Below are 26493 nucleotides of genomic sequence, written 5' to 3' on the forward strand. Positions count from 1 at the left end.
GACTTCTTGCAGTAAGCAGTTCAGAAAAAAGAAACCCCTCCGAGGAGATGTGCAGCTCAGCTTGTACTTGGGCAGCAGTGCTGACAGACGGGCAGTAACTAGTATGATCAGCTGTAGTAGGAGAGTATCCAGTTCATGTGCTTTATCCAACTACCCTGCTCACTTTTGTGATGCAAACTAATTTTATTTTATTAATTATATAGCTTCAACAATCTCAGAAATTTCTTACAAAGAACGCATTTTGAATGATCAGATTCTCCTTCTAGGATTAGTTAATGCCTGTGAAATTCTTTACTATGAAAAACTATTGAAACACTTTTTTTTTAAAAAAAAGAGCCTTGTTTATTTTACTGGAAGATGGCCATGTCATGACTGCAGGACCGTAGGGCTATTTTGCAATTAAATTAGTTCATTTTCTGTAGCCTCCAAAATCCTAGAACTACAAATGAATTTATTCACTTGACATAGCATCCTGCTTGTTCTCATTTAGCTAAAAGGAAGAAATAACCAAACGCTGTTTGCAACAAAATGCATTTCATAGTCGAGCAGAACTGTTTGCCTGCACCGTACCTCATTTTGTTCCAGCTGCTTAGTACAGCTGAATAGTTTTCTTCACTTTCTGTAAATAAAGTTGCCAAAAGATCACATTGACAAAAAGATTTTTCTTGGTACAAGAAATGTTGTGAAATAATTTATGTGCATTCCCCACCTTTTAGCAGTGTGCATCTTTATCTCTCGTCATTTTTAAGATGAGCAAAAACGAAGAGTACTAACAATCTGTTATCATCAGAAAGTTTATATATTCAGCTACATTCTGAAGGCTACTAAATAGTACTACACAAACCTTACCTAAACTCTGTTAAGAATTATAAAATGAATAATTTTAACGCAGATCATTTGTTACTCATAATTGATGCACAGAATAAACCAATTTCCAGTAACTGCTTAATGTGCTGCTGGCAGGCACCCAGATACTACGTCGGCGACCACAAAATAAAAGTCTATTTCTTTTAAGAAGCACTTCCATATTTACATACCTATTTTAGTTTATATTTACCCCAGGCCCCATTTTTAACCGAATATGCATCTCTCAGGTTGTCCTAAACCCCTTCAATAGATGAACAACAGGGATGGAGATTGTTCAAATGAAAGCTTTATTCAGTTTTTGAATATAAACTCCACTTCAAGAGCTTGCAATATTTTGTAATTGCGACTGAGAAGCTGTTAAAGAGAAACCAGCTGTTTAACTTTGCAGACAATAGTTACAAACTGAAACAATCACTTTTCAATCACCCCACTGTTCTCCACTGTATCTTCAGTGAAGCAAGCCATTAAAATCCACTGTCTTCAGCCCGTGGTCCAGATCATGCCATCTGCTGGTTTTTAACAAAGGCTATTTCTGCTTTTACAGGTAGAATCAAACCTGCGTTTGCTGACACTCCCTGGGAATCCTCCTGGGCCAATTTAGCCTTTTTCAGATTATTATTTGCAATGCTTTTTTGCTTTGTAGAGAAACTTTTATTCAAGCCATATCCTGAAACATTTCACAAAGCTAAATTTGTAATCATACAAACGGTTAGCACAATTTCTAAGTTAAATAACTTAGCAGGTAGAAGGTAAGAGGACTTCAGAGGTAGATACAAGAGAGACTGAAGGTACATGGCTGACAAAACAGAACCAAAGGGTTGCCGCCGCAGCTAGCAGAAGGTGTATGGACAGCTTTTGCGCCAACAAGCGAAAGGACTGAAGGGCTGCAAACCCCGTAGGAGGAATGGAATGAAATCTGCCCCAGGAAAACAAATTATCAAGGAAATCAAAAGAGCACATGTAGTCGGTCTTGAAAGAGCTTGCGTGTTGTCGGGAAACAGGCAAGGCCGTAGTTCTTCGGGGCGTGATGTGAAGAGGCAGCAGAAGCGCTCGGCCTGGGCTGGGATCGGGAGATGCGGATCGGGCCTACGTCAGACAACGCGAAGCTTTCCGACCCTCTTGGGGGAGCAGGGGATACGGTGAAGGTGGACGCCAGAAACGCAGCACAGAGGCGATATGTGGATTTGCATATAAAGGAATACTGGTGGAAGACGGTTTGAGGAAGACAGCAATCATAAGGAAAGTGCTAAAAAGGGGAGGCACGACTCAAAAAGCAAATCAAGGAAACCAAGCAGCATGAAATAGTTTTTTACTCCCTTTCTGAGATGCCAAAATTTGCACTGAAATAACATCTTTTTCAGGGGGGGAAAAAAAAAAAAAAAGGAAATGTTTTTAAACATGTTAGTGAATTTTACTCAGCTCCATGTCATGACCACCCCTCCCACCTTCTAAATCCGAATACTGGAACTGGAGGATGTTGCAGCACAGGTTTTGCCTACAAGGGTCAAACAAAAATCAAACTTGACCCTACTGGGAAAGTCTGGAATTCAATCTACAAATTCCCAGGCGATGGGTTGAAATTTGGCTTAGCCTAAACAGGAACAAGGATTATTCTGTAACCTGGGTCAAATTGAGCAGGTCTCTCCGCAGCTCCTAGCATAACAAACGCCCAACCAAATCATTTTCTTTTTTAGTATATGCAATCTGTTTGCTTCTAAAAGCATCACCAACTCCAGGCAGGCCCTACTATAAAAACACACACACCAACGACACACGTCCCTGCAGTGCGAAGCTGCCTTTCTAAACAGACAAGGCAGGTGACAGATGAGGCAAGGAAAGAAAAATACAGAGCAGTGAACTGACTTGCTCAAAACCACACAAAAGAAGTCATCGTGAGAAATTGCAAAGACTCCCCCTTTCTCTCCGACTCTCCTCCTCACACTGCCAATAACGACAACCTATAAACCCAAGGACATGAGTCCTCGCTCAAGGAGCCTGCAATAAAAGCAGGCAAGCAGATAAAACCATGCTGCATGATAGAGGGTGGATTAGTCAGAAAACAAAACACTCTTCTTCTGAAAACACTGTTCTTCTGAAACAGTAAAAGGAACATTCCTTTGTCGAAAGCCAGCGCAGCCCAAGGAAGGATTAGCAGATGAGAAATACCTAGAGGATTCCTACGGCAAATTCCAAAGGCGGAAGATTTTGCAGGGAGATAGCACAGAAGGGAGAGAGATCTGTGCAGAACAGATGTCCTGGAAAAGCAGCGTCTGCCTTACATCTCACACAAGGCAGTATTTTTGTATAAAAGACAAAATATTTGGTTTAGATACACAATAAGGAAATCGACTGACAGCATGGTGCAAAACGAAACAGTGGATGTGGATATATCAGATTTCATTCAGTTGGCCCTTGTTGTAATTTACACTTAAGCACAAAGAATAAACTGGTCTCTCCTCAAACTTTCAGAGGTAGTGGGGAGCAGAGCGATGTATTTAAACCAATTTCACTAGCAGTGAACGAAGAAAACATTTAATCTTTTTTTCCTAATGCCTTGGTTTGTTTATTTAACACAGTACTTGACAAAGACCTTTAGTTCATATTACAGTGAACAGCAGCTCCTCATGGAAACAAGTTTTGAACACTTTTATTTTTAAACATCTGGTCAAGCAATTTAGTTACAGGTATCTTAAATCACTGCTGATGACCATTTCCATGTAGCAAAACATTTGTAAGGAAAGATGCTGATATTTTGGGAACCTCACCAGCAGAGGAAAGATGTCCTCCTCAGGGGATATTAAAAGTGGAGCCTACCAAAAAATATACTACTGTATAAAACTGTACTATTAAACAATCAAATCATTTTAGAGGGATCATAAAGAAATGTATATACTTTAGGCTTAGAGTATTGGAAGTGGGATGCGTCCAGCAGTACAAAACAAATTTCTAAGAAAAAACAATTGTGCTTGAAAGGAAAGCAAGATCAGCTGTTAGCTCAGCAGCTGGCAATGGCAAAGAAGTAGAAAGAGCTAGTTGTACTGGTAGATCACAGGGCACCCACAGCAGACAGCATGACGCGGTCATGTGAAAGGCAGACGTGGTTTAGGGATGTATCAAGAGTTACTTCCAATATGCTAACAAAGTATTAGTGACATCATGCGTGGCCTCAGTCTTCCTCCAGCATAGAATCTAGGCAAACTCAGGCTGGGATGGATGAAGGGAAGTGCTGAAGGTCCTGCCACACAAGGATGCTTTATGTGATTCTGAAGATAAAAGAGGTGATGGATTGGAGAGGAAGAAAAGCTGCTTAGCTCAAGGTCAACACTTATGTAGACCGAGAGGAAACGAGTGTAAAGTGGTCACAAACACTCGGAGGCTTCAAGTTAGAGTGGGCTCCAGCTGCTGCAGTGATGTTCAAATAAGAGTAAGAACAAAACCTGGAAAGTCTGGAAACCTGACAACCTCTCCTGGGCGAAAAGGACATTTCTGTTTTAGCCTTGTATGTGAGGTCCTTCATATGGAGTACCTGTTGTTATGTTCCTGCATCTACGACTGCAAGGGCATCCAGCATGCACCCTGCATCTCTAAATGACAATCCAGGGCTAGGTATTACAGAAATCTTTCAAATTTCTCAAAACAAACATCAGAAAAATACAACAACCCTGATGAAGCCAAAGAAACACATGGGATTAAATACAATACCTAGTTCTCTTCTACACACAGAGAAAATACCATAGAACAGAAGAAAGGACTTCAGCTTCCTTTGTAATACATGAAAAACCAAACTCCCTGTCTTGCACTCCTTGAGCTTTAGGAACAAAGACATATTTTTTAATGGATTCATGGTTTGAACCTTTATGGTCCACTGTTTGATACCTAGAGAAGCAATGAGCGTAGCTGTATTCTTATGCAGCCAATGAATCTTGGTGATGCTAAATGCAGACCAATCCCACCAAGTGAAGAAATCAAATCTAAAGAAAATGTCCAAGCCATCTTGGACAGTACAGCCATCAGCTCTAGTTATCCATCTTTTGTTTTCCTCTCCTATGGTCCTGAGAATGATGAAGCTTCAATACACTTAGCCCCTCTCAGCTTAGCGAACACTGCAACCATTCAATATACTCTTCTTAGCGACAGACAAAACCCATCAGCCTCAAAAAGGGTGCTGTATGCTGTAGCGGGGCCAGGTCTTTGGAATATTTTTTCATGAAAATATCAGGCAATTGTATTTTTTATAGGGAAAGAGACAAAAAAGAAAACAAACCCCCCCAAAAAAAGAAAACTTGATGTGTAAAAAGAAGGAAAAATTCCAGCGGAGACAACAATAAAGCACAATACAACAGGCAGACACCACAGAAATACCTACTCCAACAGGGCTGGGTGGCTCTGGTGCTGTTATTAAAAGTTAAGATTCATCCGGTTTAAATCTTCTGCAGAGGTTTAATACATTTATCATGCACGTCCACAAATAATTTTTCAGAACGCCACTTGGAACGAGTGGCACTGATGTGACCAACTCCTCTAAAAACAGCTTTCAAACGATCTATTTGAAATGTTGGCGGTCTCACCACCTGCTCTTTTGCAAGCGATTAGCCAAAGGTTAGTAAGCACAATATTTTTACTCATTAGTTGGGAAACTACTCCATACAACCAAGCTTGGGTACATGCCATTGATGCAGTTCCTCTGTAAAAATAAAAGGTCTGAATCATTGTGGCCAGATCAAGGATTGCTACATTCTCCCATACTTAGAAAAGGAGTAAAAAACCTTACGCAATGTATTTAAAACAGCATACACAGAGCAAATCGGACTTAGATGGCATGGTTAAAATAAAAAATAAATGTATTTACAATATTGCATAAGTAATATAACACAAACTTCCATTCCAAAATCAATCACATCAAAATAAAATAAAAAAATATTACAACTCACATATGTTTTAATACCTATAAATCCTTAATTTCTATCCAACATTGTCTTTATAAAAGCCTGTTTAAAATATTAAACTTTTGATTCACTCTAGCTTAAACAGAATCTAAAATGATCTACTAAGTATTACTGATCACTTAGTCTTTGTCTTAAGTTTCTAGATTTTCCATTTTCAAATTTCCTCTTTTTAAATGTTGGCACCCCTTCTGTCAGATCTCCAAGGGAGGTGACTGTTTTCTCTTTAAAGATCATTGTTGCATCTTCTGGAACCTCTAGCACTGGAGGTGGTAGATTGTCACTCTCTGTACTAGGAAGCTCCAGGTCCACTTTTTCACTGGGAGAAGAGAGGAAAACATGAAAGGGTTAAATCTACAAGGAGAAAACAACATGGTGTACCGCAGACAGTAACGTCCATATTTAATTGTCAAAGCAGCTTTGAGCTAGATGCAGTCTTCTAGCAAGATCACCATCATGACAGGGATCAAGAAAAAAAACACGTTCATTGTTTCTTCTGTGTGGGCTGCCATAAAATGTAAAAAACCCCGAAGACTTCATTCTGTACAGAGCTTATCGCATGGCCCGAGCACTCGTCATGGAATAGTCCTGCCAAAGACAGCAGGTGTGTAAATTTAAGAATGTTGAAAGACAGTAGTCAGTGAGTAACTAGCAATGGTTCACTGCCAAAATGCTATCGAGTAGTTTTCCAGAAGTGTGCATCCTTGAGGGTCTCCAGGACAGAGCAGAGAACAGGCCTACCAAATCAGCCAGTGACCCCCAAGTTGGGAGAAGCGGCTTTGGAGAACAGGATCACAGCTAATACTGATCTGAACAAATCAAAGACATCGTCTTAAAATCGCCCAATTGGTTTTAAGGGGTCAACAGCAAAACACTGTGTTCCAAAAGAGTAACCTGTGGCACAAACACACCATGGAGAACAAACAAACAGTTCGCAGAAAATGATCTAAATCAGAAGTCCGTCAGGAATCACACCAGCGTAACACTGCTGCAGAGAGACACACGCTGTATTCCTGGCCAGTCCATACAAGAAATCTTTCAGTATTACTGTGTGTTAGTTTGATGTCAGCTCGTGTACTATACCTAGTTTCAGGTCCTACGCTTCAAGGAAGACATGGATCAGCTCAAGCACCCAAACCAGAGCCATGAGAATGACTGCAAGTCAAGAAAATGCGACTGTTGCAGTGCCCCAAAAATGCAAACCTCCTGAAAGTGGCTGGCACCGCACCTAGTCTCAATTTAAAGTAAATAACGAACAACTGCATTTGTCTTATTTACATGTCTGTATATCTCAAGCCTGTGTGTTCGTGTACAGACTGAACTAAGGTCAGTGCTTTCCAAAAACCTGAAAGGATTTATCAGCTCTGGAGTCAAGGAGCGGTTAGCTGGTCCAATATAGGAGGTGTTACGTAAATGCTACCATCTCCAAGGAAGAATATCAGTGCTTAATTTAGCTTGAACAGTGTCAAAACTGCTGAATAACTTAAACTAAAATGCTGGAGAATGGGGTGAGGATGAGGGAAAAGATGGTATTTGTTGTCCAAACCCTAATTTCTCCAGACTCCTACACGGCCCCACAATAAGAAACTGGCCATAAAGGACAGCACGCTTCACCAAAAAATTGAGTCATCTCAGGCATTAAACCAAACCAAACCAAATCAAATCTCCTGATCCAATGTATGTCATGAAAACAACTGCAGTACATCAGCTGGACATGGGAGAGAGAGAGACAGCTTCCAGATTTAAAACTGGCATAACTAGATCACACCTTTCGTCTCTCATCTCCTTAGTTAAATCATTACAGAAGGCGTCTCCCACCACGTTATAAGAGTCTCCAGCACTTACCCACAGTGACAGCAGAAAAGGTTGTAGTGGCTTTGGTTTTGCTTAACTTTGTTTTGAAAGTAGGGAAATTAGGGAACAAGTAAAACAGTTGAACCAGAAGTCTTTTACTGCAATACTGGGTGAAAGTAAGACAAAAAATTTGGAGTGTCTTTTAGGCTGCATCCTTCAAGCGACCAGTTAGTACAACACCACAAAGTGAGAAATAACTCACCGCTTGTGGAAGTAACTCAGCCAAACATGCCAGGCTTAGGTAGGAATAGCTCATAGTCTCGAAGAGCATACTCTCGATGCCAGGAACTATTGATCCCACAGGGAAGGAATTCAAAGCAATGCTAACCTAGTACGATCAAGATAAGGTTGCTAGAAGATCAAGATAGATCTTGAACCCCAGGCAGAGTTATCCCAACTAATTACTCATCAGAAACAGAATTTAGCCTGCAAGCTGGGGGCCCTGAGAAAGCTGCCTATGCTGTTCCAAGGCTGGAAGCAGTTAAAAAAACAGTCACAAGAGCTCCTGAGGCAGCTGAACCAGATTGCTGAAGGAGATGATGTTAAGAAATGCACAAGCTTAGAGTAACTACATTTAGGGAGTTGATACTCAGCCTCTGAGAAAAGTGATGGATGACAATGATCCTTTAAATCACTTTAATTTCATTTGTACTCATGGTGAACTTCTACATTAAAACCAAAACCCCACCGCTATCCACCAAGTGGAGAGCTATTGAAACAATCACCATGGAAAGAACTGTATTTGGGCTATGTTTCCAATCACTGCTGTGCTAATTCTGCCAGAATTCAGAAGAAAAAGCTTCAGCTCTTGAAAACAAGTATGCTGGAAACTAGTATCATGAAAATAACTATGGTAAAAAAGATCCTCACCTTGGTTCTTCTTCTTCTTCTTTTTCTTCTTCTTCTACTGCGTTAATTGCTTTCCATTTTCCATAGGGGTTGGTCTTGTTAGGTGCATCACTAGATGTTTCTTGGGAAGGTGATGTACTCCCCTTTTTATCAACAGTTTCTTCTGGCTTAACTTCTCGCCATTTGCCATAAGGACTTAACTTCTTAGCTTTGGAAGATTTTTTCCCTTCCTCTGATTCTTCACCTTTCCTCTAAAGAGGAAAAAACCCACCTTAAGCAAAAATGCCTAAATAAAAACACAATGTAGCTTTATTTTACATCTTTTATTTACTATTATCTACTATTCATACTTTTCAACCAAGAGTAACTTGAAACAATAAACTCATATTGTAACAAAATCTTTAAATTTTTCTCCTTGAGCTTTCATCACATAGAGTTGAAAAAAAAAAATCTTAAACTTTACAAAAAGTTCAAGCTGGAAAACCCCATTCATCAAGGGTGAAGTTAGTAAGGAGTAGCCAATAGAAACTTACTTTAAAACAAAGCTTTGCATGTCTTTAAAAAAAAAGGGGGGGGCAAAAATTCACATACAGTTTTCTGTGCATGCAGCTGTACACACTTTACAGCTAATACCTGGTAGTAGTTTATAATGATGCACAGTGATACAAAAATAGGTATTTTAGAATTAACACCTGTCTGTGAATACACTTGATATTTAAACTGTCTCCGCCTGTTCTGAACTACCAGTTTCAGAAAAAACATCTGCCCCAACGACAGCCATAATCACACCCTTTACCTTAAGTTTTAAATCTGAAGACAAAAATACATATTTGATACAGATTTTGTACTACGTGCTGCCAAGATTTTTCTCAATTAATAAGGAAACTACAACCATGTCATTTTCAGCCAAAAAGCATTCCCTGAAGATCTCCTGAAGTCACATTTACCAACGAAGGTTTGAAGTCATCCTCACACTGAAATCCAAACTGTTTTGTGGATTATTTCAGAGCTGACAGTGAACTTTCGCGGAAAACATCACATTTCTTGCAGAATTCAAGCTACTTCTGGTGGGCCGAAGGAAAGATCATGCTTTCTATTCTGGAACAGTGCCACTAATGGGCCAAATAGTTGAATAAAGATTCATTTTACTATTCAAACAAGTCCAAAGTACTACTTTCAGTCGTACTATTTAACCTATGAGTACAGCCTATCACAGGAGATGAAAAGATAAACCATATTATACTAGAAAACGAATACCATATGTAAAATGCATCTGAAGAGAAAACTTACCTTGAAATTTGTTTCTGAACTCTGTGCTTCATTTTCACTATCTTCTGAGTCTGATTCAGATGCTCTGGAATCTGTTTCTGCAAGCTCTTCGGAACGCTTGTCACGTTGACTCTTCTCATTTGAAGATGAAACAAAACCATCCGGTTTCTCCCACGTGGATACTGTCCAAGGTATTTGAACAACCGCATTATTTATGTTTCTAATTCTGATCTATTATTGCTTTGACAACATTACCTTTCAGAAGCAGTGCTGCCTTATGCAAAAATACAGCAAATAATTTAGCATCAGGCTTTTGCCTTTGTTCAGTATGTTTGTTTTTAATAAGCATAATCAGAAAGATAACATTTCACTTCCCAGCAGAGAGACAGTCATGACAGCTGAGTTCACTGTTGATAAAGCTTGTTTTAATTAGTGCTTAAGAAAAATATCATGTGAACTGTGGTCCACAAGACTGTGGTCCCTCTCATCCTTACACAGGACAGACACATGGCCCTCTAGAGATGCCTATTTGATTTGAGTTATCCATTGATTACAAAGACAGGATAAGGTAAAGAACGGTAACTGCGAGCCTCAGCTCTCTGGGCAGATAAACCCCTTCTCTGTGCTAACATTAGGTCTCTAATTAAAGAGCTATCAAGCAAAGAAGGAAATACAAACATCAATCTGAAAAGACATGGAAGTGTGCACAGGATATGACCTCACTTTCAATTAAAAGGTAGTATTCCAGCAAATATACTGAGAGGAAACACTTAAATAGAAGTTGACCCAATGGCCTTAAAACTGGTTTTAGTAACAATAAGGCAAAAGTACACCAACTTTCAATCTATATTTTTATATAAGCTTTCAACTATAATAAACCTACTATTTTTCCAATCATTTTATCTACTTCCAAAGAAATCCCTAACTGAAAACACTTAACAGGTATGGACCTAGATGTATCTTGAAGAAGTAAAGGGGTAAGAAACTGGCAATGGGTGGCTTCGCATGAACAGAACAGTCTCTTAAGGGTACTGCTGTCATCTAGTTTTGGACTAATAACTGAGAAAGTTCACTTTCCTAGGTGCCATATACAGCCAGTGGAGTAAGGTGCAGCCTTCCAAAGCATGACTTGTAGTGCTAAGCCTAGAGACATCGGTCTCCTAAGTCACATGCCTGAGATAAGACACTACGACTACTTCCCTTGGACAAAAATTTGTATTGCCTTCAGAGGATGGGATTAGCATGAACAGAACTGACAAGTAATCCTGAAGCATTTCCAAGACACCTACAGCTATATAAAAGTAAGAGAACACTTTAAAATCTCACAAGCCAAAATTTTACCAAATGTGATGACTACAAAGACATTCTTCACGAGTGTCACGTGTCCATGAAGAACTTTAAAAAAGCAACACAACCAAAGACATAAAATGTATCTGAACTTAGAAGGCAACGTTTAAAAATAACCAGCATCTCCTTTCCCTTACAAAAGAAGAAATCACAAATCATTCGGACAGGGGAGTGGCATTTTGAAAAACTGGAAGGTTTTGGCTTTTTTTCTATTCTTGGCATCATTAGGAATGCCACTTCATACCCAACAGCAGAAGGAAAACTCATAGACAGCATAAAATCACTTGCTCTCCAGAGAGGCATCATTGACCTTAAAATAATTCAAACAGATTTAGAAAACAGATGCCTGTTCTGAGGGAGTTACCATGAAGTTCCCCATGTAGGGAAAAGAAACAGGGAAAAGAAGGAGGAGGTAAGATTCTGGACTCTCTTATCAATCCTATGTCAGCAAAAGGAAAAGTTTAAGAGATTCTTATTCAGTCCTACATACCTGTCAAAACAAAATCCTGCCCCTTTCTGGTCTCCAAACTATAATTTCAGTATGTATGTAGAAAAGAAGAATCCATAGTTTAAAGTTGAATGTCTAAAAAATCCTATGAAGCACAAACGTATACACACTGACAAGACAGACACAAAGCCAGCACCGACTTAAGCAACAAATATATCGCAGATAAGGCAGCAGCTTAAAAAATACAACACTTTGTAACGGCCTTACAATGCAGTTATTTTCAAAACAAAATGCTTCTCTGAAAACCCTCTCTTCTGAAACAGACCTTGACTGGAAAACAAGCTCTCCTTACCTCCTGTCTGGGTGTTGTAGTAATAGGTATGACCATCTTCAGTGACACCTTCTACCCACTCTGCTGCCTAGGAAAAAGATACAGGAGCTAATTAAAAAAGTTTTAAGGCTCAGCCAAAGCATTACTTATAAGACTATTCAACCCTTGAGTATTTTTTGTTCTTGATAATTTTACTGTTTCAAAGCTTGAACCCCTAAAGCTGTGAAAAAGTATTCCCTTTGACTCAAATGAGATTGAATTGCTTAACTTAAAATACTGCAAATGGACATACACAATTTTTTTTCAAACAGTGGATAATGAGTATGAGGCAGTATAGTAAGTGTTGCCATACAGTTCAAATTATTACATAGGCCATTATTTTACACGTTTTTTATTTTCCACAGTATTCACCCCCTGTCTGTGTCATTGTCTTTAGTACAGATTGATAAAAAAATTCTCCGGAAGACTCAGGGTTTTATGAGGGCTACAGAAAACCAATACCAATAAATACTATCACAAATTAAACGTAAACAAACAAACAAAAACCCTTCTAAAATTTATCCCAAAATAGATCTTCACCAAAAGTAACTGAAGAATCAACTCTTGCAGGAATGCCTGCCAATGAATTTATGTTTTTAGTAAAGCACCGATTTCAGCAAAGCACTGTTTTTCCATACGGATTAATAAATACATATGAAATGTGGCAGAAGTTGCTGGTATGTCTTTGGGGTTATGTAAAATAAAGATGTTTTACAAGAATCAGCCACATTACCCATGACTGAACATCTTCCTTAAGAATCTGATTTTCATCAACACGCATACAACTATTTCACGGCTCCTTAAGTACTAATACTGCCTGCTCCCCTGTAACAACTGTGCAGCTTCACCATACATTATGTTTGCATTATTAAATGTCTATGTGTATACAGACACATACACATAGATTGGCTTTTGCACACACATACCTATACATTTCCTTAATACTCTATTAAAACCTCACTGTATTTTTAAAAAACACAACAAAATCAGAAATTAAAGTTCTCACACCCGCTCTGTGAACCGGAAAAAATTGTACCAGTAGGTTCAGAGCAGGCAAAGGCAAGAAAGCCTTCAGTGAGCAAGTTTCCTCAAGGTTTTGGTCTCAAAAGCTTCAGTGTGCTAATTTTAACAAAAGAAGCAAAAGGAAAATTTATTTTCTCTAAGTAGAAAGAGCACAAAAACCCAGTCTTAAGTACAACCTACCCTTTTTGTTAGAGTTAGATCCTGAGCATTGCAGACCTGCTTCTTAAGAGGTTTTCAGCTGATATTTGACACTAGGCCCACCGAGTATCCTACTACATAAATGCTAACAAGAGTGATGTCAACCTCGCTGAAGTTATGGGTAGTCTTCAACATGCCTTTTCACTACTCTGTTCTCTCCACCTCTTACAAAGTCTGAGCAGCAAGCTAACGTGTAAAACAAGGAGGGCCTGCGAATCTCACTTGCACTACATATTGCAAGCATGCCCTTTAATTTCTGGGCAGTGAGTCCTTGTTAGAGATCTGGAATGTTCCCTATATCTTTAGCTCAGACTAAATAAGGGAGCAATCAAAAGCTTGTTTTTAACAATACCGAAACTAACTCAAGACACCACAAAGCCACTGAGCAGGGTGAGAGAGGAATGGCAAAATACAGCCATGTGGCATTAGAGAGATACCAAGGCTGAAGGTGTGGGTTTATGATACAGCAGAGATGACCTCACTTCAAATTGCTGCCAAGAAGGGAGCTCCTTCTCTCCTCCGTCTGCTCTCCCCACACCGGCCTATCTCCGATTACCCAGAGAGCTGATGGCAAGGAACTCAGCCTACAAAGCACGAACCTAAACTCTCGATGTTTTCACTCCCTGAACTAGTTCGCTCTCAGGGCAAATATGCACCAAGGACCGTGCAAGATTAGTCACAGGACCACATCTTTCAGTGGAAGGCTACAGTAAAGACTGGCTTATAAATACTGCAAAGCTATGCCTTGACTGAAAAGATAAAGTTGAAGTGCTGGTTAACGAGTTGTGCAAAACCGCAGGATGCAGGAATCAGAAAGTCAGAGTAGCATGTGATGGGCAGCTCTGACACGAAGCGTGCATTCTCTTGGGAAAGAACATTGGACGGAAAAAGCCTGCATTTTTGAGATAAAACACTGTCGTAACAAGAGATGGAATACACACAAGACTTCATGTACACTTTGTGAATTGACTCAATCGCCCAAAATTATACACAATTATAACCATTTTCTCCTCTGACTGTAAGTAAACCAGTACCAAGCATAGGCTACTTTCTGAGATGTGACAATACAGAGCTACAGAACGCCAAACACTCTGAAAAAGCCAGGCTTTTTTTATCTCTAACATAAAATCCAACATTAGGAAACAAAACTGACTTTAAATCATACTGTATGCGTGACACCTGTCTTGAAAATAGGGAAATGTAGCATCACTTCACAGGACTGTTGTAAAAGTTCTATTTTTAATGTTGTGAAGCTCAAAAATCCTGGAGTGGTAAGTATCAGAGGAAAGACCATTAACCATAAGGAGAAATCTTTCTGTCTTTTGGACTATTCTGCAAGTTTTCCTGCGCCTTAAATCAGGAAAATAAAGTAAAATGCTAAAAGGTTGCTTGCATGTAGGTTCCATGACTGTAAGAAACCCAGGAAAAAGTGAAATTATCACATAACTGTATCTTAAAGCAAACACCAAAAAATAGGCACTCTTTTTTTTAACTGACAATACAATCTCAATGTTTCCTAAGATAAAGGAGTCTTAACTATTTCAAATATGTAAGATGTAATTTTTTGAATTACATTTAATTCACAAAAGGTTGAACACAATTTATTCAGAATTTCCCAAAAGCTTTTAATTTTATGGACTGAAGCATCAAAAAAGCATATTCTGTAAAAACACAACCACCACTATCACTTCTCTTCCCTTGATAAACAAATCAGCCAAAAAAGATGTGTATAGTAAAATTTCGGTTTTCATCAAGTGTATCATAAAACATTCTATATACTCAACTTATGTTTTCCTAAGTTTACTAAGAGCAAACAATTTATCTTCTGCTATCAGAAGACTTGCAAATTGCTTAGCTTAGTCCTGCTAAGTGTTTACAAGGACAAAGAGAAGTATGAATAACAGCATTTGATTACCGTTTGTGAGTTTTGAGAGTTGCCTTGGAATCCTTTAGGTCTCTCCCACTGTGATTCTTAAAAAAACCAAAAACATATTTCACCCATCATTCAATCCTGTTGAATAACCTTTAGAAAAAACAGATCTGAAGGGTATGACACTGACGCGTACACACATACAAACAAGTTATATAGATACACCTCACCTGAATATAAATCATCCTCGATCAAACTGTGGTATGAACAATAAACCAAAGTATCATAACTACATTTGGCTTTAACAGGACCACCTTCCAGACTCTATTAAACCATAGGTGATACTCAGACACTGGAATTTTGGTACAAAAAAGGTGTTGGGTTTGTTTGTTTGTTTTTTAAATGGTAGCATAGGCCAGAAGAAACTAAACACACAAGATTTTTACCTTTTGGATGTTATCTTGTATGAGGAAAGACTATGGTAAATACTAATGTCAATCCTTAATTTTTTAAGAAACAGTTTGTAATATTCTCATTAATTATAAAAGAGAGTTGCTTTTATGCTCCAAAGCAGAGCATAACACAGAGCTCCTCAACAGAAGCCGGTCAGTTAGATAAATCCTGTAAAAGCAGAAAGAAGCAATCAGAGAGCAGCTCTCATTTCCTCGGGCACAATCAATTTATTTCACATTCCTGATCAGAAAGCTTCTTTGGGAAGATCACAGCTATCTTTTGTATACTTAACCTCTAAAAGGCTAAACATTTCTAGAAACTGTGGAATTACTGCATTCTTCCATTATTAACAAACAGCAAAACCAGTCTGAAGTTCTGGACACCTAAGTCTTGAATGTTAAATTTCAAACCTCCATCTAATTGTTCACATCTTAATAATCATCTTACTACTGAGAAAGTAGAAGGGTAAAGAAATGCAGGTAGTCTTTTCTCATTTATATCCACAAACTATCTCTGCATTTGCTCCTCACTAGGTTTTACCTCCTGTTTTTGTGTTGTAGTAATATGTATAGCCTTCGGGAGAAAATCCTTGCACCCACTCCTTCGTTCCAATTTTTGGTGGCACAGAGGTGTCTTGAGGTGTCTTTTTTTTCTTTTCTTTTTTTTCCTTCTTTTCCTTCTTCTCTTTCTTTTCTTTCTTTCCTTTAGTTTCCACTGTGTTACTCTGTGTTTTACTCTGTGTCGAGCTGGGACCTACATCATCTGAAAGAAAACAATATTCCCTTTTTTAAAAAAGAGAGTAATAATCTGAGCTTAAATGTTAGGCACTCTTGAGCAACAGCAAATAGGGAATTTTGTTCTTATGAGTATTTTCACTCATTAGTATTATCCTTTAGTAGGTAAACTTAGAAGATTATATCCAAAGAATCTTGCACTGTAGCAATACTCTATAGTGTCATAAGAAAGTCCAAATATCAAAAGATGAGAATCGTAAAGAGAAAAACTGTAAGGACCAATGAGCTCTAACTAAACGACAACAAAGAAGAAACCAAGAGTTATGAAAAAGATAGCTGATACAGGAGCTTGAAACCACAAACTTTTTTTACAGGTAATGTGTCTCTGCATGGACAGGACAAAGGTACTTGCTGAACCGCAAGCTGAGACGGAGAGTCCCATCTCCAGTGTTTGACACCAGTGGGAACCCAACCTCTCCTACTCAATGCGAACATTTCCCTCCAACTGGCAAAAATGAAACACAAAATTAACGAAGGGAAGCTGCACTGCTGATTCAAAACACCAACTACAACCTATTTTTTGTGATCACATTGTTTAATTTTTGTACTCCAAATCGGATTGTTCCATGGATCAAAGGACATGGCAGCAAGAAACATTCTGTACCGCAACTTTTACTTCTCTAGACTCTTTTTTTTTTTTTTTTTTTTTTTTATGAGCAAACGGGGTTGTGGAAGCCTCCTCTCATGTTCCTAAAACCTAATTTAAGAAAAAAAGCATTCCTATTCAATATTCTTTCAACTCTGTCTTTAATCCTTTGGCAGCTATATGAACTACCTGGCTTAATTCCAAGCCTTTTCAAATCCTCTTGATATGCTTTCATTGCAGCCTCCTCCATTGCTGCAAATTCTTTTGACATGTTTTCTTCTTCTTTCGCTTTTTCCAAGCTTTTCTTTTTAATCTAAAACAAAACAAAAAACCCAAGAGAATAAATTAAACAAGTCTGATAAAGAAATGAAAAATAAGTATTTGTGCAAATAAGATATTTTAGTTACCTCACTAATTCTTTTTGCCACATTTTCTTTATGATTCTTTCCTCTTTCGTGAAATTCAATGCTCTTAAAAGCAAGAAAAATAATGCATGTTATACATATGTAATTTAGTTAAGTTTTCGTTAGTTAAAATTTACTTAAGACTAAACTTAGCTGAACAAGCCTAAACGTAACCTGTTCTGAAAAACTTAGAGCAAACACTACAGCTATAAAATGGCTATAGGAATTCAGGAACACTGAGAAACACTAAACATAGGAATTACGAAAAATCAGTAACACTCCAAAATGGTATCATAAAATTTCACAGCCTGTATTTATAAGATTTAAAATTTTTCAAATAATACTGTTCAGCACACATATTAGAGACAAGGAATAGGGAATCTGGGCTCCTTCTCCATCCTATCATTACAAGTATCATCCCTTGGTTTTCTTTTTTACCCTTTCTGTTTTCATGCAAACTTTTAAAAACCATATGGCTTATTCAAGAGTTCCAAATATTAGCTATGGTCCTTAATTAGATTATGCTACGCTCCACAAATACTTAGACTAGTCTGCAGGTCCACCAATCTGAGAGAGAGGAAAAGGCAAAGTGGAAGAGTTGGGTAACTACGGACAACATAACAGTCTGCAAGATAAAAAGCTGCCAGAAAGACCGAAGCCAGTAGGAACTGGAAGGAGCTCAGAAACTCTACAGGTACAACAGTGGAAGTCCTCCTGTGGTTCTCACAAAAACCATCTGAGCTCATTTAGGTGTTCAGATGTTAGGTGCCTAAGCCTGACCTAGTAATCCTAGAATTTCTTTGTACGAACCGACGCGCAGAGCATGCATATCCGGGGGATGATTCATCTCATTTGAAGACAGACTTTGTAAGTTACCCAAATCCCCCCCTTTAATGTGTATTTTTCTTCACTGCCTACAAGAAGAAACCCAAACCAATCAGCTCACACTTGTCATTCTGAACTGCAGGTATCTAAGTGTAAGCCAGATGACACCAGGGATACTGCTGGAGCTGAACTTCGAGTCAGGAATGCAAAACTTAGAAATAATTATGAAACCAATGGCTCTAGTGGTCTGCAAAAGGCATCCGCAAGTCAGAAACACTTTTCTGTAACCCAGTAATGTTTCTATGGGCTGTGTGAAATGAAAGAAACCTGCCTGAAGCGCTCACTGTACCAGGCCCACCATATACAAACAGTCCCCATGCCAGGTTTTGCTCTCTACTTGCATAGCAAGGCTAGGAGCAGGTGTGCACAAACTTTCAAGACAGATCAAGTGTTAAGTTACAGAACCTGAAGGAAAAGCAGGGTCAGATATTTCAGTTCTTATCTGTACGGCCAAGCACAACAGCACACACCGTCTTGTATGCAGGTATCTGGCTCTCACGTAATGTATTTTAAATATCACAAGTATTACAAAGGCATTTTTAAACAACAAATTTCATGCATCAATAGATTAGTATGAAGTGTGATGCTAATAGCCTGTAATTCAAATTCCTAGTATTTCAAAATCATTGACGTAGTATGGTACACCATCGTACAGGTCTGTTGTCTGCTATCCAGCACTTGCAGTAATCGCAGAATTTTTTTGGCTGAGATTTCCAGTAATCGGCCCTGGGGAGAGAAAAAAAAAAGATGTACAATCTGAAACAATAATCAAAGTCACCTTTTTTTTTAACATATATAGCTTCAGAAACTGAATTTATTCTTCCTTGGGTGATGATGTGCTAAGAGTTTGTTTGGTTTGGTTTGTTTTTTTTTAAAACACAGTATGGGGAGTAAGCAAGAGTAGCTACATTGTGTCCCATAAAGCACAGTTCAGTGCTGGGATTGTGCCCATCTGACCCCTGAAGATTGCAAAATTTTTACAATGAAGATGACGCTGTAAGAACCAGAAATAAATACAAGACAAAGGGAGCCAGAGATACACAAGCAGTTCTACACACTCTAATTAAACACAGAACGGTCAGAAAAGTGCATCTTGCACTACTTTTCGTAAAAATGCATACAATAAATGCTTCTAAGCATAAAACTTCAGATTTCATGTCTAAGTCTACTTTGGATACCGTACAGGGTGAGCTTACTGCACAAAGGTGCAGTTCTGGACAATGTGAGCTACGGTGGGGAATCCTAAAACAGATTCTGACCTGTGGGGTCACAGACACAGCAGTTTGGGTATTTCAGTGTAAAAATGTGAGTATTTCTGAACCATGCAGTTTGCCTAAGATGCCTATGCGTGAGGGAACTTGGGGAAAACTCTTCAGAGCTCAAAAGTTAGTACAAAAGTATTTAACTATAAAGTGAACAACCCCTCCGATAGCTGTTTCTTCATCAAAAACCACTTCGTAATGCCAGATGAGGACTGTGCAGAAATAACTAAATTTCTCGTTAGCTTGCAGCAACAGATGCAATGTTTTGGCTCAACAGAACATGTTCCAGCAACAGACTTCTATGTTTTTAAGTTAAAATGAAAAACAATGAGGGGCAAAACCAAAAACAATTCCAGATTACACTGAGAACATTAAAAAAGATCAGCCCAAAAATTAATCTTTGCCTTCTGTCTGAAGATAAATGTACAGAGTTCAAGGAAAATACTTCCCGCCATTTTTATTCAATAAAACAAAAACTTCTTCCATGCACAACGATAGCACCCTCAAACTTTATGATACGTGCGAGCAGATCTTTAATAGCAGAAACTCAGCTCTTAAAATGTAAGCAGATATCAAAATACGCTCTCCTACCAGTGCTTAATGTAAAAAAAAAAAAATACAATTTCTAAGAGGCTACAGTTATTTAGAAGTGTAAGTATGAAGGATGTGCTCTGCAAAAATACATCAACCTATAAGCAATCTTGTGTTAGTAATGCACAGCTTTTCAGGCAATTTTCTGGAAAGCTAGAAAGAAGCAGCTGGGCTTCCCCAGATTTAAAGAGAAATCCACGCCTCCCTAAATGGTGTACTTTAAAACTGCGTGATTACTTAAGTCACATATTTAATTAAAAGGTTTTTGAGATTTATAGATGAAAACATACTGGGGTCAAAGTCTGGGAAATCGAACACTTTGGCTGGAGAATGAGCTGAGTTGGAGGGAGAAATTCAGAGCTCAGAAACAGCTCGAGGTCATTTTTCCTATTTGAGCTATAGCTCCTAAATTGTCTCTAAATCCTCCAACATCATGTAAGATAAATTGCCAGCTAAAAGCTGGGTTAACCTTCCTAAGGCAATGGACTGATTCTGACAGAAAACATAAATTGCAAAAGAGCCTCACTGCATGTTTCAGATGTGCAACAACATCTGTGTATTTCTCAGTTTAACCTAACGGAGTGGGCTCTTTCTCATCAACAGCATGAAGTGTAAGTGCTAAAATTAAGACTGTACAGCTGCACCCCCCCAAAAGTCAAGACCTGAGAGTGTGACAAGATGTATTTTCACAGCTATATTTTCCCCTGATTTCTTTCCTAAATGCTACTGGGCATCGCATCTGTCACAAACCACTGTAGGTACGCATACAGTAATCATGCTGGAGAACCTGAGGGCACACCTGAGGCTTAAGTACAAATCCAGGTCTTGATGGAGAAGCCTTTTGTCTTCATCTCCTATTGGTTTTGATATAGAGTGAAGCTGGCTCTCTGTTGTTACATATAAACGTAAACGGTACTCTGTGCACCAGACCTAATATCCTGGGAACCTTAAATCCTGCATTTTATGATTAATGAAGTTAATTGTGTAAATTATGGTCCAAATCCTGCGACTTATGAGCATGAGGAGTATTACATGCTGAGTAATTCTCTTGAAGATTTTCCACTTGAGCTCATACCACTCAGAAAAAGAGTAAGCTCAGATGAAATATCCACTGAGCATCTGCCACTGTAGCAACTGCGGAGCCTGCAAAGCACCAGCAGTGCTGCAATGAGAACAAACCAAAGAGTGTTTGGAAAGGAGCAGGAACTGAAGCAAGATCCCACTGCAGTGAGATGCTACGTGTGCTTTGCAGGCTCCGGTCCCAAACCTGAAAGTTAATCCAGATCGATAACAATGTTTAAGTATGTGATTATTTGATTAATCTGCCAAATACAGGCTTGAGAATAGATGCTGTTAAGTGGCACAGAAGTCTTTTATACTTGAATAATTGTGTACAAATCAAGGGGAACACTGTTATTTTAAAAAGCCACTGCAGTCAGAATGGTATAGCTTCTAAGACTCCTTAACTTCCACCTGCACTTACAGCAGAGTAAAGGTTGATTCTTGTTTTCAGTTTTACAGCCGGGCCAACCTGCTAAGGACCAGGGAGCTGACCAGCTAGCCATCGCCACCACAACTATCTTTCCTCCTTCCACTAAAAAGAAGAGACAGTTCAGAGTGCATCAAGCCTGGCTTGTCCAGGCTGGCAGAATTTGAGGTTCAGCACTGTACACGTTTACCCAGGTGTAGCTGCCAAACAGCAGCTTGGTGGCACGGACCTGGAGAGGTGTGCAAGTTTTACTGCGAAGCTCTACCTCCTGGGAAGGGTTCTAACAAAGTCTGCTCGGAGCCCGATCTTCCAGAGCTGGCTGGGCAAGTCAGCTTGGCAATCTGCTACTGGGCACTTAGGGAGCAGAGCAGTGCCAATACAGATGGGTACTGGGCAACTTCTGGACTAACTTTCTGTCCGTAAACTTTCATCCAGAGTTGGAAATCCTGTATTAACTTGCAAGAAATTTGTGTCTCCTAAAGAATAGGGTTTTTTTTTTCAACTTTGACTGGCCAAACTACTCGGGGACAGAATGTGCAGCAGTTCAGAAGGCTAAAGGGGAAGGAGGGAAAAAGAGACAGTGAACATCAAATTGTTTTCTTGAAAATTTAATGAAATGACAAACTCTGCTGCAAACAGCTGTAGAGTGCAAATACCATCAATGTTAAAACCATTTTCAGATTTCTGTAATTAATTTAAAACCTCAGAAGCAGTGAGGAGACAGGGAAGAACAAGGAGCAACACTGTATTAGCAGCACTTGCCACATTTGCCATTTCAAAAGATATGAAAATGCTGAATCTCAGAGAGAAAACTCTGAAACTCAGGTATTTTTACTTTGCATAATTCATTCCTTGAGCCATGAGAATCACACAGCCTATGCTGCAATGACCAGGTTATGCACTTCAGCACAAGCCACGCGTTTGGGAGCGCACAAAGGGGACAGGTTCTGTCGACAGCATTCAGAAAGTCACCTGCAGAGTAACTCCAGCAGTACTGGGGTCCAGGGCCCCGAACTGTCAACCTGCGAGCTCCTTCTCCCCACAACTTACAGTTATTAATGTTTTAACAGGTGGTGCAATCAGCTTGCCTTACATAGGGAAGCTTAAAAAAACCTCATAAAGAAGCTCTCTTCAGCTGAGACAGCTTTGCCAAACTTTGAGACCTGGCTGGAGGTTTTGTTCCTACCACACACCGACTGAAATTAAAATTGGGGGTGGGGGGAGAAACAAGTGTTTTAGGTGGTTCTGAACACAAGAAAAAAAGAGTTTTGGCTGGGCAAACAAAATCTGGAAGCATTTGCTCTTTTCTAAAACATCAGACTTGAAATTTGGCAGGGATGCAGGGGGGTTTGTATCAGGGATGTATCTGTCCAAATTATAAGCCTTTAGGAGGTAAAAACCATCATACCCATGCTCAGCAGTCTTTTTTGGTTTTAATACCTACAACTTCTGAAGACTTTATACAAAATTAGTATCTTACAGCTTTCTGCAGGTTTGAACACTGAACAGCTTGTGCATGCACCACCTTCTTGAATAGAGGTGTGTGAAGTAAGTAATATACAGCTTCAAGTTCTTGACTAGACAAGGAGATGGATTCAGAGTGGCTGTTGTGGCTGCTCCATAACAGCCCCTCAACAGGACATAGTATTAAAAAATAGTAATAAATTCTATTTGGGAATACTGTGTACTTCTAAAGAAAAGTAATAGTTCTGTAATGGAAAGAAATAGAAAGAAAGAACAAAAGAAAAAAAAAATCGCATATATTTCACAATAGACCCTCCTCCACATGGGATGCCATTCCAGAACAGCTAATTCCAATTAAAATACCCCACTGTTGGTAAGACCTACAAATGCCACGCTAAAATCAGCAGGGAAGGAGGCCAAAAAAGAAAAGGTTTTCTTGTACCATAAAGTAGGTAGGTCCCAGTGCCATGACCCTAACAACCCTTGCTCCCAAATAATTCACAGCAACTCCATTCATTCACAGTGCACTAATGTTACCCTAAAAACTCTTCTTAGATACATACCCTTAATTTTTATTTAAAAAAAAAAAAAAAAAGGCATTTAAGGACTCGAGAAAACAGCATCCCTGACACACCAAGCACACGGGGCTGTCCTACCTACCCTCAGCTTGTTGGCTTTCTAATGTATCACTGAATGTATGTCTAAATGTGGGCTCCTACAGACTAGTACTGGACGGGTTTCATCCACATGAAACAGAGCAGTTCTCTGAAGGGTTTGGCTCTTCTGGCCTTCAAGTCGATTATATTTTTGGTAATCCTTCGGTAAATTTTAATTTACAACCTCAGCAGCTGCTTCTTTTTATTGCTATATTAGCCTGCTCTGAACAACACACAAACTGTAATATCCCGCAAGACAACCTGAGCAGAGAGCAGAGTCTGCAGAAGCTGCTCTGTCTGACCTGTACTGGTGCTGGAGATCATTTCCACGGATCTGCTTTGCCACATCTCTTTTCTAAATTGTAAATTACGTAACTTGAGGAGTAATCCTACAAATATTTTTAACGATATACAAGAATGCACAAGAATATCAGGGCAGGCAGCCTTCTGCATGTATGGAGCTCCAATGGACCTCATCTCCCCTAACTTCAGCTGTCTGAAAAGGGAGGTATTGAGTGGTCATAAGTTCTCCACATCAATAGACGTGGACTGTCATCTCCAAAATGCCACTTTTTTCTATCCTAAATAGGCATCTGAGAAGCAAACTGAACTCCATAGGTGCATGTTTCCTCCTTATACAGGGAACCTAAAGAGACCTGCTTGAGTCAGCCTTCAAAAGTTAAATATCTGAAGTGAGGGATATCTCCTGAGAGCAGAGGTCTGCTGCTGTAGATCCAGAAGAAGGATATGAGCTACGTCAGGAAGAATATGATAAGAATTAGAAGAGAGGAAAAAACCAGCAACATAAATTGGGTCAGGAAACTGTTCAGGTATAATTTTAGCAATAACTAAAATTAAGAACACTGCTGTATGTAGTATCGGTCCACAAGACCGGCTCACACAACCTAGCTATCAAATACTTTCCCACAGAAATATCTCTAAAGAAATTTTTGATGAGGTTGAGATTATTTTTTTTTTTTAGCAGGGAAGCTAGGATACTTTGAAAAGTAGCAGAAACGAGCAAATGCCATTCATATGACATTCTCACTTAATGAAGACCAAAGCTTGTATTTTTACACCACCCCCCCAATGTGGTCAGGTATTAACACAGATTTCCTAACTAAACACTTGAAAAAGCTAGCGATGCCCAGCAAAAGCAAGGCACAGAGGCTTTCTTCCACACGCTTCTCGCAGGACCAGGGACGCCCAAGGAGGCCGCGGTGTGAGGGGGGCAGGAGGGACTCCCGCAGGGACAGAGACCCTCTCCCGCAGCAGGACGTGCAGTCCCGGCAGGCGGGAGCCGAAGCTGCCCGGCCTGTCTCGGAGAGATAAGGGGCCGAAAGCGCAGCAGAAACAAACAACCAGCGGGAGGGGGTGTGTGGGGGAGGACGGGAGCAAGGGGACGAGAGCGAGAGAGAAATAGCCAAGCGGGGGTCGCCGGCCGCAGCTGGGGCACAGCCGCAACCCGGCTGCCCCAAGGCCTCCTCACGGCCTGCGGGCACCGGGACAGGGCCCGGCCCGGCCGCCCCCACCCCGCGCTGCCGGCCTTGCCCGAGCCCGGCCCTCAGGCCGGGGGGCTGCGCACGGGGCGCGGCCGGCGTTGCCCGCTCCCTCCCGGCCCCCGGCACTCACATGGCCGCTGCCCCGGCACCTCCGCCGCACCGCGCCGCTCCCCGCCGCACACCGCCAGCCGCGCCGCGCCGCTGGGGCGGGCCGGGGAGGGGGGGGGGGGGCGGGGGGGCGGAAGGGAGCGCGGCGACGGGAACCGGGAGGGCTCAATCCGCGCACTCCTCCCCGCCCTTCCCCACCTCCTGCCTTCGCCCGCTCCTCCTCCCCCGCCCCCGGGAGAGGCGAGCGCTCTGCGGGGAGCCGCTCGGAGAGGGAGCCGCCGCCGCTCGGTGAGTGCCGCCCGCCCGTGCGCCTAGAGGCTGCGGCGAGACCCCGCTTAGGGGGACGGGGCGGCTCCCCCCCCCCTCCCCCGGGGGGTGGGAGCGAGCCGCCGGGGGACGCGGGTTCGAGCCCCACCGCCGGCACTACCCTGTGCCGGGCTGTTCCTGCCCCGCCGCGGCTGTGGGAGACGGGAGGTGCTGGGCGGGGGGAGGGGGGTGCGAAAGGGCTGGGGAGGCAGCGGCGGGCCCTGTGCGGGCGGGCGGCCGGCGGCTGTGCGCGCCCTCGGGCCACGGCCAACGGCGCCCCGTCCCGCCGGGAGCCGCTGCCAACTTTCTGAGGAGTTCAGGCAGCGCGTGTGGCGGGGGCCGGGTGCGGTGCTGCGTGCCGACTTCGCCGCCGCCTCCTCCTGCTCCTTCTCGCCTGCCGCCGCCCTGCCCTCCCTGCCGCCGTCCCAGCGCCGTGGGGCAGCGGCGGCTCCGCTCTCCCGGGGGTGGCGGGGGGCGGCCGGGCTGGCTCCCTTGAGCGGGGAGGCCGCGGCGCGTGCGTGCGCGCTGGAGGCGGCGGGGCGGGGGGGCCGGCGCCGGCGCCGCCCTGGGGCGCGGCGTGGGGGTGAACAGGGTCGCACACGGGCGGCCCCGACACGTCGGCCCCCGTCGGGCCGTGTTGCCGCCCGGGGTGTTCGTCCCTGCCGTGCCTCCGGGGCTGGGGAAGCTGGAGAAGCCCCTCTTCAGCCGCTTCCCGCCCCCCCCCCCCCCCCAAAAAAACCCTCGTACCTCCCCGTGTGACTTATTTCCCGAAGGTGCCGCGCAAAAAGTAGTGTTAATTCACCGAGTGCAGCTGGCAACCTTTTCGCTAGAGTCACGCACAAGGGTGGAGGAGAAGCCTGCGGGGTGAGTCATGGGTTTAAGAGGCCCTCTGGTTGTTTATGGCAAAACCGGGGGGTGGCTCGTTCAACATGTGGGAAATAAGTGCAGTAAGAGT

At 41.4% G+C, this 26493-nt stretch overlaps 1 protein-coding gene across 1 annotated transcript; it reads right to left on the bottom strand.

The window, feature by feature from the left end:
• Window positions 1–5287: 5287 nt before the first annotated feature.
• On the bottom strand, window positions 5288–25305 carry WBP4 (WW domain binding protein 4). The gene is made up of 10 exons (XM_086476581.1): window positions 25255–25305; window positions 18814–18886; window positions 17279–17341; window positions 17061–17184; window positions 16032–16253; window positions 15084–15139; window positions 11930–11996; window positions 9804–9964; window positions 8535–8764; window positions 5288–6129 (listed from the first exon to the last, which is right to left on the bottom strand). Coding segments are annotated over exons 1-10 (1206 nt in total). The 5' UTR covers window positions 25257–25305; the 3' UTR covers window positions 5288–5921.
• Between the last annotated feature and the right edge of the window lie 1188 nt (window positions 25306–26493).

This window comes from Leptosomus discolor, chromosome 1 (genome assembly GCF_034619465.1).
Source record: "Leptosomus discolor isolate bLepDis1 chromosome 1, bLepDis1.hap2, whole genome shotgun sequence".
Lineage (NCBI taxonomy): Eukaryota > Metazoa > Chordata > Aves > Leptosomiformes > Leptosomidae > Leptosomus > Leptosomus discolor.

Bases quoted from the DNA above. Each gene is read 5' to 3' on its own strand.
- WBP4 (XM_086476581.1), bottom strand. The intron at 17,185-17,278 runs GTAACTAAAATA...GTTTTGTTTTAG, and splicing joins TGGCAAAAAGAATTAGTGAG to ATTAAAAAGAAAAGCTTGGA. The intron at 8,765-9,803 runs GTAAGTTTTCTC...TTTCCTCTTTAG, and splicing joins GTTCAGAAACAAATTTCAAG to AGGAAAGGTGAAGAATCAGA.